Source organism: Papaver somniferum, unplaced genomic scaffold (assembly GCF_003573695.1).
Source record: "Papaver somniferum cultivar HN1 unplaced genomic scaffold, ASM357369v1 unplaced-scaffold_132, whole genome shotgun sequence".
Classification (NCBI taxonomy): Eukaryota; Viridiplantae; Streptophyta; class Magnoliopsida; order Ranunculales; family Papaveraceae; genus Papaver; species Papaver somniferum.
The window spans coordinates 1,406,470-1,418,705 of record NW_020622381.1 but is presented as its reverse complement, the minus strand read 5'-3'; the positions used below and the strand labels follow the sequence as shown (position 1 = coordinate 1,418,705).

The following is a 12,236-nucleotide window of genomic DNA, read 5'->3' as shown; positions in this document are numbered from 1 at the left end:
AGTTCACACCCTTTTTAAGACGAAGTTTTGGTTCTCATGAAAGATCATAAACAAAACTTTATCACTGGACGCAAGTCTATGTATTAAAAAAAAATCTCTCTTAAATCAGGGATTATTACTAATTTCTTAAACTAACGATCGAACGAACATACGTTTTCTAAAAACAAGGGTATTCTACAAAACTCACACTCATATATGCACATGTATATAATTTCAACATGATCAAAGCATGAACAACTCATGAAATCAGCAAGCAAAAAAAAATTTTGGCCGCGTACCTGGTCGGCGCCGACCGGAAGTTGGTCGACGGTGGTTTCTCTGGTCGGACGACGGCAAGCTCCGGCGAAAAAATTCTCTCCTTCCTGCTGGCGCAAAGGTGATGAAAGGGTAAATATGGTGGTCGGTCGTGAAAAGAAATTAAAAAAAAAGATTAATTCCCTTTTATATCAAATTTTATTTCCAAAACCTAATTTCACAAGGATTTCCTTATTGGGCCCGACCCGTGAATCCTAAACCGACCAAGGTCCCGTCATCAATTCAGCGGTTCTACACCAACTTATGATCATTAGGTAATGCTCTATCATGCCACTAGGATCTTCATTCAAGCCGTGGTTCGCTCGCGCAATCGAAAACCGGTAACATCTTATCTTACGACTAAGTTCAGTTACTTGTTTCGCTCGTAACTGAAAAATCACCATCCAGTGCTGACTGAGGAACATGACTGTCCCTCACTAAGCAGGGGACTTAATGTAGATGATGGATTTTCGACAAGGGCTAAAATCATAAAACCATAATTATACGAGCTCCTGATTCAGCAATCAGATGAGTATTGAGGTTCATGTATCTCACCGAAGCATGAAAGCTCATGCCACAAGAATCTCCGACTGAGAATAATGTCTCTCAGAGTGTATGTAGATATGTAGTCTCTAAACTGAGGCAATGGCATATCTCATGAATACTGAGAAATTTCGGTAATTACTTATATATAGAATTGAAAGATTGGACGGCTCCTAGACAGCTTGCCTGCTAGAATAGAGCAATAACGTCTTCAGGATGTAACAATGTTTTCCCTGACTATATAAAAGAAATATGACACTTCAACAAGCTCATATCACTCAATTCCTGAATAATTCATGCTCCTAGACGATCGTACTAGTATAGAGCCCTCAATTAATTATTCCTAAATCATTAGATTCATTAACTGAATCCCTGGAAAATATTCTACGTTTTTCATAATATTTCTTTACTTCAATCCATGGTTCTTCCCAGCAGAATTCCATGGGTTAGTAATAAATATTCAACACACGGGCATCTGAGCCACTATCGAATAAGCCCCCACTAAAATGGTGCAAGTGTACTCAGCAATAATGCACTAACGAGCACCTGAATGCACGAATGAGCATTCCAAAATACGAAGAAACGATGAACCTATGCAAAATAGGAAGAAAATAATAAATAATAAAATATTAATCAATGCGCTGGGGAACTGGGCCCACCGGCCGACCGGTCGTGCCATGGCCAGTACCACGCCCAATTCTATATTTTATCATATTTTATTATTTTCCTTGATCTCATGAAAATCCCTTCATGTGAACAAATATCTTTCGTATTAAGGAAACTCCTCAGTTTCATGGCGTTTCCTTCGCATCAAGGAAATAATATAAAATTGGGAAAGCTGTCGTGGGACCGTGTCTACTAGCCGGCCGACTATGTCCTAGTCGTGGTCGGTCCCACACCTCATGATTTCTCATTATTTTATTATTATATCCCTCATCTCATGAAAACTCCTTAATTTCATGATATTTACTTCAAGTCATGAAAAATAATATAAAATTAGGGAAACTCGTGGGACCGGGTCCGACCGGTCATGCCCTAGCCCGTCCCACACGCCCCTTATTTTATTATTATTATTTTTTATGTTTCCTTCATTCCATGAAATTCCTTGATTTCATGATATTTCCTTCAAATTATGAAATTCCTTCAAATCATGAAATAATACATAAAATTAGGGAAAACTCACGGGACCGGGACCTAGCCGGCCGACCATGCCCAAGCCGGTCCCACACGCCCTTATTTTACTATTATTAATATTATTTGTTTCCTTCATCTCATGGAAACTCCTTCACTTCAAGGAAACTCCTTGATTTCAACAAAACTCCTTGGTTTCAACAAACTCCTTGATTTCATGATATTTCCCTAAAATCATGAAAAGTGATATAAAATTAGGAAAAGTGTTATGGGACCGGGCTCTTTGGTCGGCCGGCCATGCCTTGGCCATAGCCGGTCCCACACTTCATGATTCCTTAATTTATTATTATTATTTCCTTGGCGACTCGAGCATATTTCCTTGACCGATCAAGGTTGGCTCTTTGGCTTGCAAGAGGCCGGTCCCACATACTTTCATCATTTGACCTAATTTGTTCACATTAGGTTCAAATACTTCCAAACAACTTTGGAATTTCATAAAACGATCGTCAGTCGATCTCGTGACCAACCAGAGCCGTTTTTCATGACCCCTTGGTCGGTCCTTCATCTCTTCATAATTTATTAGGTTTTATCACCTAAGGTTTAGAGGAACATTATTTGAATAAATGATTAAACCAGCATTTAGTCATCTTTTCACCAACTGGTCTTCAAGAGACTTTGGCATTTGCTCACTCGAGCATCTGGGCTCTACATGGTCGACCAATCATCCCATGTACCCGGTCCCTCCTTCACTCTGTGGTTAATTTTGAATAAACCATCAATTGACATCAATTGATCGAATTAAGGTTTCGAGTTCACGGTTCATAATTCCAGATTCGAACGCTAATAATTTTACGACGATCTCATGATCAACATTTTATTAATTATACTCGGTTCAATTGCTAGTATCTTAAAATAATATTTTATTTGGTCATGCTACCAATAATTCATCAAACGAGCAACATTTGCTCAAATGAGCAATATTTTCTCAGACTAAGGAATATTGGTTCAACTATCAATATTCACCTTAACTATCAATATTATTCGACAATTATACTTCTATCTCAACAGACACGTTCAATTCATGAGTCTCAGAACATTCACAAATCACGTTCGACTCAGCAATGCAAGGAATCATCGTCCCATGAAGTCAGCAACTGACTAACTAAATACACGTCTGCCTTGCAGACTCCACAATCACGAGATATCAATCGTGTTACATGGGGGGGGGGATATTAACTAGGGTTTTGGTCTGGCGGTCTACGGCACGTGCATTCATACACACGATGAGAATGTGAGCAAGTCGTGCAATCATTTGAAGGAGTTAACAAAGTAGCGGGTAGAAAATCAACCAAGTCTCCGAACGATGAGAAACTGGTTTTAACACGATTTCCACTTCCCCACTTTTTGACTCCAACAACTGTCACACTTCATGGGATCAAGGTGTTTACAATTCTGGCAATATAAATAAGTCTCTGAATCATGATTGAAAAGAGGACGATCTTTCGTCAAACAGACAACACGAGATTAACAACTCAACGTCTGAGCAATTACTTTCAACAGAGCAAATTCAATCAATCAGAGCTTATCTTATTTCTTTACGCAGAATACACAACACACCTACGATCTTCGATCACCATTGATCTCACACATTTCTCATCTTCCCTCCTACAGATCGACGCATCCTCTCTTTTGACCGAATTGACTCTAGAACGACCATTGTCTTGGTTTAGGCCGGAGTCCTACAGATGGATCTCTCGAATTCAAAGGACCCTTCTTGTAGTGCATCTGTGTGAGGTTGAACATTTCGATCGGTTCAAGGAGTCTCCTCCACACGGTCGTCTCCTCAATTCCATAAAAACCAGCAAATCGTTTTTCCCCATCTATATTTGGGAATTTTCTTGATATAAAACATTTAAGAGAAAATAAAATTAGTGGTGCTTTTCCTTCCTTTTCGCAGCTTCGAGCCATTGTACCTAAAAACATAGAAAAGAAGCATAATATACAAAACTTTAAAAGAACTAAGAAGAAAAGTGTAAGAAATCGTTATCAAAATTGGGTGTTTTAGACACCTATCGAATTCCTCCACACTTCATCTTTGCTAGTCCTCGAGCAAACTAAACTAAACTAATCTAATATACAACAACTTCATGTCGTCGAGGCTACGGTCTCTTTTAGCGGAATGTAACAAGCCTTTGAACCCTTAGGCGTCCTTAGTGGACGAGTTATAGTATCGTGAGGGCTTACGAGAGGTATACCCACAAAACTACACTCCAACTCATTTCTACTTTTGAAAAATAGAGAATAAACACTAAACAAGCTATTTAGTTGGCATCTAATCTCGACTCAGCTAATATATACACCTCATCGTCAAGAAAAAATTCCATCTACTTTGAAAGGCTAGTGTTCATTCTAAATTTTTCAAAAATCTCTAAAAGTCGAAGTTTTGCCTGCATCAAATTTTGTTTTTTGGTAACCGTTCCCCACACTTAAACATGACATTGTCCTCAATAGAAAATGGAATCTAATGTATGATTCAAGACAAGGAATTCCTAATATGATGTAAGCATGATAAAATACAAGAAAAACTAAAAACTAAAAAAAAAAAAATGAAAGGTAAGGTAAGAAATAAGAAACCAGCGGGTTTCCTCCCACTAAGCGTTTGGTTTAAAGTCGTCAGCCCGACTTGCTACTTGCACGTATCTTTAGCCAGCGTCAACCTCCTCAACAAAAAAAAACAGGAATATACATCACTCGGGTACCTCATCGCCTCAAATATGTTGAAGCGTACGACCTCCCCATCAAATTCCATTGTCAAAGTGCCTTCATAGACATCAATCTTAGTTCTAGAAGTTGTCATAAACGATCTACCCAACAACAAAGGTGTATACGATGATAAATTTTCATCATTCATATCAAGAACATAGAAGTCCACCGGAAATATAAGCTCATGAACCTGCACCAAAACATCCTCAACAACCCCTTTCGGGTAAACATTAGATCTATCGGCAAGTTTTATACTACACCGGTACTTTTGAGAGGACCAAGATTTAAGGATTCATAAATTGAAGCAGGCATAACATTAATAAATGCACCTAAATCTAGCAAAGCTTTTGTAAATCTTGTTTTACCAATTGTGCAAGGTACAGTGAAACTACCGGGATCTTTTAATTTACGTGGGAGTTTCTTTAGAAGATACGTTGTAGCGTTTTCCCCCACACTCATTACTTCATTACCAGTTAATTTTTGCTTGTTGGTGAACAATTCCTTCATAAATCTCTTTGTATAGTGTCTCCTTCTTTGACTTTGCAAACCTACTAGGAAAAGGTGGAGTTACGTTAGTAGAAACAAGAGGTTTTGAGTGAGAATTTGTTACCAAATCATCCTTGTTAGGGGCTGTTTCGTCCTCTTCTTGGTCTAAAACAGGTCCATTAGCATCCGACGATGTTTCCGGTTGCTTAACTTGCTTCCCACTTCTTAACTCAATAACATTGACGTTCTCCTTATGGTTCAACGGTTGCGAAGGAAGCTTTTCGGATCCTTGTGCTTTGACTAGATTTATATCATTAGCCAATTGACTAACTTGGTTTTGCACATCTCTCATAGTCATCTCGTATTTCTGCTGGAATTGGTTGAAGCCTTGCATTGTCTTTGAAATATCTTGCATACCTTGCATCATAAGAGTAAAATTGTCATCCACACTTGTGCCTTGAGTTTCTTGTTGTGGTCTTTGCATGAATTGGTAACCACCTTGTTGATTGAAAGTAGGATTTGCTGCAGCTTGATTGTTGGCGTAACTGAAATTTGGATGATCTTGCCAAACGGATTGTATGTGTTGGAGTACGGATCATATCTTGGCCTTTGCTGATTTTGGAACATAACATTTGCGTGCTCCATATTGCCTTCATACGATGGAACAATAACTGCAGAAATTTGTTGCATCATCCTCTCCATATTACACATCCTTTGTTCCATATGAGAATCTTCACCAACCTCATTAACCTTCTTGACAAGTGTTTCTGCTCGGGAGGAAAATTGTTGCGAATTGAATGTCATATTCTCAATCAAAGATCTTGCTTGTGCGGGTGTCTTGTCAACTAAAGCTCCACCACTTGCGGTATCATTTAATAAGAGTCCTTCATAGAAATATTGGATGATAAGCTGCTCCGTGATTTGGTGATGTGGACAACTTTGACATAAGCTCTTTTATCGCTCCCAATACTCATACAAAGTCTCACCTGCCATTTGAACAATGCCACATATCTCTTTTCTGATTTTTGCTACCTTGGATGCGGGAAAGTACTTCTCAAGAAAATGTTTTTTCATACTGGTCCATGTAGTAATACTACCTGCTGGGAGACTGTAAAACCACTCCTTGGCCATATCCATAAGAGAAGGTGGAAATGCTCTAAGCCTCTAAGCATAGCATCATCGATTTCAACTCCCTTTGGCTTCACACTTACAAGTACCATGAAATTCTTAAAGATGACGATTTGGATCTTCCCCCGCTAAACCATGGAACTTGGGCAATGAGTTGAGCAAAGTTGGTTTCAAATCAGTTTCTTAGTCCAATTGAATACAAAAGGGTTGAGTGTTCAATTGTGGTGATGCAAGATATTTGAGTGTTTCCATAACTACGTGTTCTTCCTCTACGTCCGAATCTGCGAATTCGCTTGATGTTGAAGGAGGAAGCGGAGTGTTAACCTCTCGAAACAAGTCCTTTAGTTGAGTGACGGATCGAAGACGAATACCAATAGGACTTGATCTTCCCCCGTTAAGCATTCACCAAAGATATAGTACCTGAAAATAGGATTCTCAAAAATAGTATTAGTAATCTAAAAGTGAAACTAAAAGCAAAAAGAACAGCTAAAAAGAAAAATAACAACTTAATACTATCACTGCCTCCCCGGAAGCGGCGCCAATTTTGATGTGGTTGTCAACCTATCAATAATAAAAAAAATTTATGCTACACAACTCTATAAAGGAGTAGTGAGGCAAGTCGAGTTCGTATCCACAGGTAGGTATGAGTTTTAAGTTATTATGTAAGACAAATTGATGTTGTTGAAAGACAAAAATTCTGAAAATTGCAAAGATTGTAATTCAAATTATGAGATGAGATTGACTAGAGATTCATTCGCCACTACCAAACATGATATTATTAATCATACAAGTTCTAATCCCAATTGATTTAGATTGTTAACAACTTTTAAACAAGTTATAAGCTCAACTAATCTTCGGATTCCTTAAATCACCGCATGGAATAAGTTTTCTAGCGGATTCTAATCAAATGAACCACCTAAAATAAGCTCTCTAGGTGTAATTCAATCAATTGATAAATTTGTGAATCAAGTTGCTCCTAGCCACATATTCGTAAGCTCGACACCTTAACCTAGGGTTATCTTTTACACATTATTGCATACAAAATCCCTTTGCGACAAATAGTGCACCGCTACTTATGTAAAGATCACTCTAACAATTACGGATTAAAGTTCTCTATACTAGCATTAGAGTTGCATACTAAATACCTAATTGCGCAGTTAGATAGCAAGCATACATCTCATGGTCATATAAACGGTAAAAGATAATCAACAAAAGAATTTATCGAAAGAATAACTTGCAAGACTTGATTAATAAAACATGTTCGGAGTTTTGAAATCCTCCCCAATCAATATTAGAATTAGCTACTCATACTGAGGTTCATGGCAAGCATTAAATTTAAAAGAAGATGGAAAGCAAACACTTGGTTTAGAAAATCCTGGAACTTGCAAATCCAGGTGAACTGGTGATGAAGAACTGGTTGGGCACTTCTGTCAAACGCCTGCTGTGTCGTTTCCTGTGTAAAGAGAGGTCCTTATGTTGTGTTTCTGCCTTTATATATCTTTCCTGCCCTGTAAAATCGTAACCTAAACAGCCCAGCAATCCTAACATAACACAAACTCAGAAAGCTTCAAATCTCGGCCATTCAACTCCCACAACTGACGGCACAGATAGCACTTCTGGAAAGCACTTCTGGCTGCTTTCACGGCTAAAAACTCCTTCCATAACTGACACTAATTGGTACCCAAGTTTCCTTATTCTGGTGATATCTATATTGGGTCCTAACCATTGCCAACATCCTTTCGTACTCAGGCCTGGAACCATGGCTAACCAGCTGCACAAGGCCAACTAAGACTGTATTTTTCTGGCCACTTTCTGGCTACTCAACACACCATACAAATCTCTATAATGACCCACAGCTCCATGACCTTGTTTTCCTTGTCTTAGCGACAAAAATCCTATTTGAACATATCCCATAATACTCATGCCAGACCTGCTACCTTCTTTCACTGACCTTCACGACAATCTCAGCTACCAAAACTCATTGATTCAAATCACATTCTCTTCACAGACTCAGCACTATAAAAATGGCAGCAGCAACAAGTATCACCATATCTTCTTGCCGGAACTCAGCTTCGAACTGTGTATAACCCTTCACCATTTACTTCCAATTACCAACCTCCATTCCATCTCGACTGCCATGAAAGAATCCATGCTAGCAGCAACCCAATTTCTTCACTGTTTCATTGCAAATTTCTTCAGCCAACACCATTGTCTGTGCTCGTCTTAACAGCATCTGTCGGCAGCAACACTTCAGCTAGAGAACTTGGTTTAAGCATTTTCACGAACATCTGATGAGCAGGAACTGATGATGTGTCTGTGCATCGAGAATCAGCTTCATGTCCTCTCCAAATCCCTGCGCATTCAATTCAACACTGACCCATACTCAGAAATCATTCGAACATTCATCTGCACCATTTATCATCACATACAAACATTAACAGCATCAGTTCTTCTGCCTTGCATTCTCGATCTCAAATGGAATTCTCAACCCTTGTTAACAGCCGCAAAAACAGTTCAGCAACAACTCATTTCCACTGGTTTCTTGGCATATGAAATCTGTTCAAAACTCCATCATAACTTCACGATTCGAATCTCAACAGTAGCAGCCTTTCTTCCCTTCTTTCTTCTTACAAATCTTCTCAGACGAAACCCATCTTCTTTCCGTGTTCTTCTCGTCATAGAATACTTTATCCAACCCTTGGCAGACTAACATCGAACCTTGACCAGTGACGGCAACTGAGTCTTGGAGCAGCAACAGGGAACTCCGGCATTTGGTTTTCACTCTCATCTCATGTCTCTGCTAGATGAATTGGATTCTCAATTTGGTTTCAAGAGTGAACCTAAGGCTTCGTCCTATGGGCTAGATATCTAGCTGATAGATTGGCCATCCACATCAGTATGTGCAACCTCTTAAGTCCTATGGGATGGCTAATCTAGCAGCTAGATTAGCAGCGGACCATCATATAACACCGATTCGTTCGGTGCTCAGTGCTGAACGATTCGGCGCTTTAAATCTCAGTCGTTAGATCAGAAAATTTTCTCCCAGCGCTGAATGGTTCAGCGTTTAGACCACCTTTTGACCGCTGAACGGTTCAGCATTTCAATCTCGCTGATAGTTGGACTGCTAGCACTTGTTAGGAGAGAGAACTACCAACTATCAGTGTTAAATTTTTTTCCCAAACTTTTTTCTTGATTTGCAATACTTTTTGGCCAATTTAGCAGTTCAATCTAGCCCATAGGGGTCAGCCTAATTCCCCTTCTCAACTGCACGTGCCACACCTTGATGTAGAGTCCAAAATGTGTGAAATTCATTTTATTTTTTATTTTCTTTTTTTTGTAGCAAAAGTACAGTGCGAAGCCCATGAAACGGCCAGCAGGTCCAGCGCCCATTTGTGCCACCAAACAAGCTCCATTTTGGTGTAACCAAATTGAAACTATGATGGAACTATGTCTTGGAAATTTTCTTGATATGAAACATTTAAGAGAAAATAAAATCAGTGGTGCTTTTCCTTCCTTTTCGCAGCTTCAATCCATTGTACCTAAAAACATATAAAAGCAGCGTAATATACAAAACTTCAAAAGAACTAAGAAGAAAAGTGTAAGAAATCGTTATCAAAATTGGGTGTTTTAGACACCTATCAAATCCTCACCTCATACCCATACATAATCACAATAGCATTTAAACGATTATGTCGATGTCTTATCTACAAAGTTTAATAGTTAAGCAATAAACTTCGTATTGTATTCCTTAATACTATGTCTATCTAGAGTGTTCATGCTTCTCAGTTTTGTTTTTAATATGCACGACTTGAAATATATGTTAGGGAATGAAACAGTTCAAGTCAAATATCACTAACCTCAAATGGAAGGATGATGTTGTCGTTGTAACTTCTTCACTTCTTCAAGTCTTCACAATACTTGTAATGTCTCATATCCTAATACTTTCAAGCTAATCTATACGAAGTTGACTTTAGTACATAATTAAGTGACTCTTAAAATGAGTTTTGATTCACTAAAATATGACAACCAAACTTGACATACCAACGCTTGGTGGATTCAACCGAGCTATGCTCTAACAATATCCCACTTTGTCAATTTTAGTGACAAAACTCTTACATCATATGGATAAACAAATTACAAGAATTCATTACACATACGCTTGATTCCCAAATTCAACAGCACAATAACCTGTATACATTCAATCCTTAAATGCCGTTGTTGACATTATAATAACAAAGCTAATACTCCCCATAAAGGTGAGATATGTAGATTTTATCAATCCGCACGTCTTTGTGATTCCCTAGGTAATGATATGTTACTCCCCCTTAGTCAATGCTTTCACTCTTTCGTTAGATAAACGTTTAAGCACCAATGTCCTTTCCCTTAGTGATACCAATCAATATAAAATCAATACCAGTATCACTTGTTTACTCCATATATTTCTCACTTTTTTTGTCACAAAATGACAAAGAAACGAAAAAATAAAGGACAAACCAAAAGGATCTTACAAATCTCAAAATAGACTTGCAAACCTATAGAGTTAAGCATGAGGGTTCCACACACCATTTTTGATAACCAATATCAAAACCGAAACTACAAAGTAATTAGTTTTGATATGTTATCAAGGAAACAATTTCCCAAAGCAATTTTCCCTAATAGCTTAACAAACCAAAAATCAACTAAGCACCTTAGTTCCTTTGCTAAACCGATTGTACAAATACAACCGCTTCGTTCAATAAGACCAAAATAAAGATAACTCTATTTTTCTCATCAGGTTCTAATTATCCATATAACTTAGACCTTTCAATTTTTAAACAAAACAAGTACTAGGTTAGTTAACTAGCATTTATTTTTAAGGCATTCGATTAGACTCGAATAACCGAAACATCCACTTTGATAAGTCTAACTAAGATCAAAATAAACTTAGTTTCTCTTATCCGGAATCGAATTGGACTAAACAATCCATCTCGTGAACCTTTTCTTTCGTTAAGCCATAAATAATTCATACAAACCACAATAAATCAACTTGCATAATTATTCACCTCAACCGGAAGCAATTGAAACAACATAGACATTAAAGCACTGCAATTGCACCGAAATTTTGTAAGCCTAAATGATTGATACCACACAATAAAGCAAGATAACAATAGTTTTTCTTAACCGGACTCAATTGAATCACACACATATCCATACACACATAATGGAATAAAACATCAATTGTACCGAAATTTGGTTAAGCAAAAGAAATAAATATATATGAAATAAAATCAGGCTTTTCTTAAACAGGAAAACAATTAAGTAACAAAATTGTTACCTCAAATTTCGCATCCACTTCTCCAATATCGAAATATCATTATGTTGTCATCCTTATGCAAAACAAAAGAATAACAACAACCAACCTTAACCATAGAAAGGTTGAACAATGGTTTTGAACTATTGCAAGCAAAAGTTGAAAACCACCGAACACATATGATTGTATGCTAAACCAAAACCGATTCAACATATTGTGACTTTTTCACATATTGTTTCTACCAGAACCCCTCATGATCCTTTGATAAAGCCTACCAACATGGGCTAAAACTTAATCCTGCTAAATCAAAAAGTCACCCAAACCATAAGGGTTCACAACATTATGAGATCGAATATCAAGGTAATAAAACCGAAATCAAACATCCCATAAACATCCATAGATATAATAAAGCATTCAAGCACAGGATGTAAATCAAAAACTATCACAAGAAAAATTATAAATCAAATAATTTTATTCATAATAGACCTAATACAATCATTGAAAGAAATCAAAAATTGATGTCTATTTTTCTGCAGATCTTTCAAAGATCATCTTCAATTTCCTCAAACTTTTCAGGATCTTCATCAATAGCATCTCGACT

General features: G+C 37.6%; 1 protein-coding gene across 1 annotated transcript; it reads right to left on the bottom strand.

The window, feature by feature from the left end:
• Positions 1-5,197: 5,197 nt before the first annotated feature.
• Positions 5,198-6,348, bottom strand: LOC113333199. Its single transcript, XM_026579715.1, has 3 exons — positions 6,204-6,348; positions 5,876-6,101; positions 5,198-5,762 (listed from the first exon to the last, which is right to left on the bottom strand). Exons 1-3 carry the CDS (start codon positions 6,346-6,348, stop codon positions 5,198-5,200), a joined length of 936 nt encoding a protein of 311 aa, XP_026435500.1.
• Between the last annotated feature and the right edge of the window lie 5,888 nt (positions 6,349-12,236).

Coding starts and splice junctions, on each gene's coding strand:
- LOC113333199 (XM_026579715.1), bottom strand. CDS start 6,348: ATGGCCAAGGAGTGGTTTTACAGTCTCCCAGCAGGTAGTATTACTACA. Junction 6,102..6,203: donor TGGCATTGTTCAAATGGCAG/GTGAGACTTTGT, acceptor ATTTCTATGAAG/GACTCTTATTAAATGATACC. Junction 5,763..5,875: donor TCTGCAGTTATTGTTCCATC/GTATGAAGGCAA, acceptor TCCAAATTTCAG/TTACGCCAACAATCAAGCTG.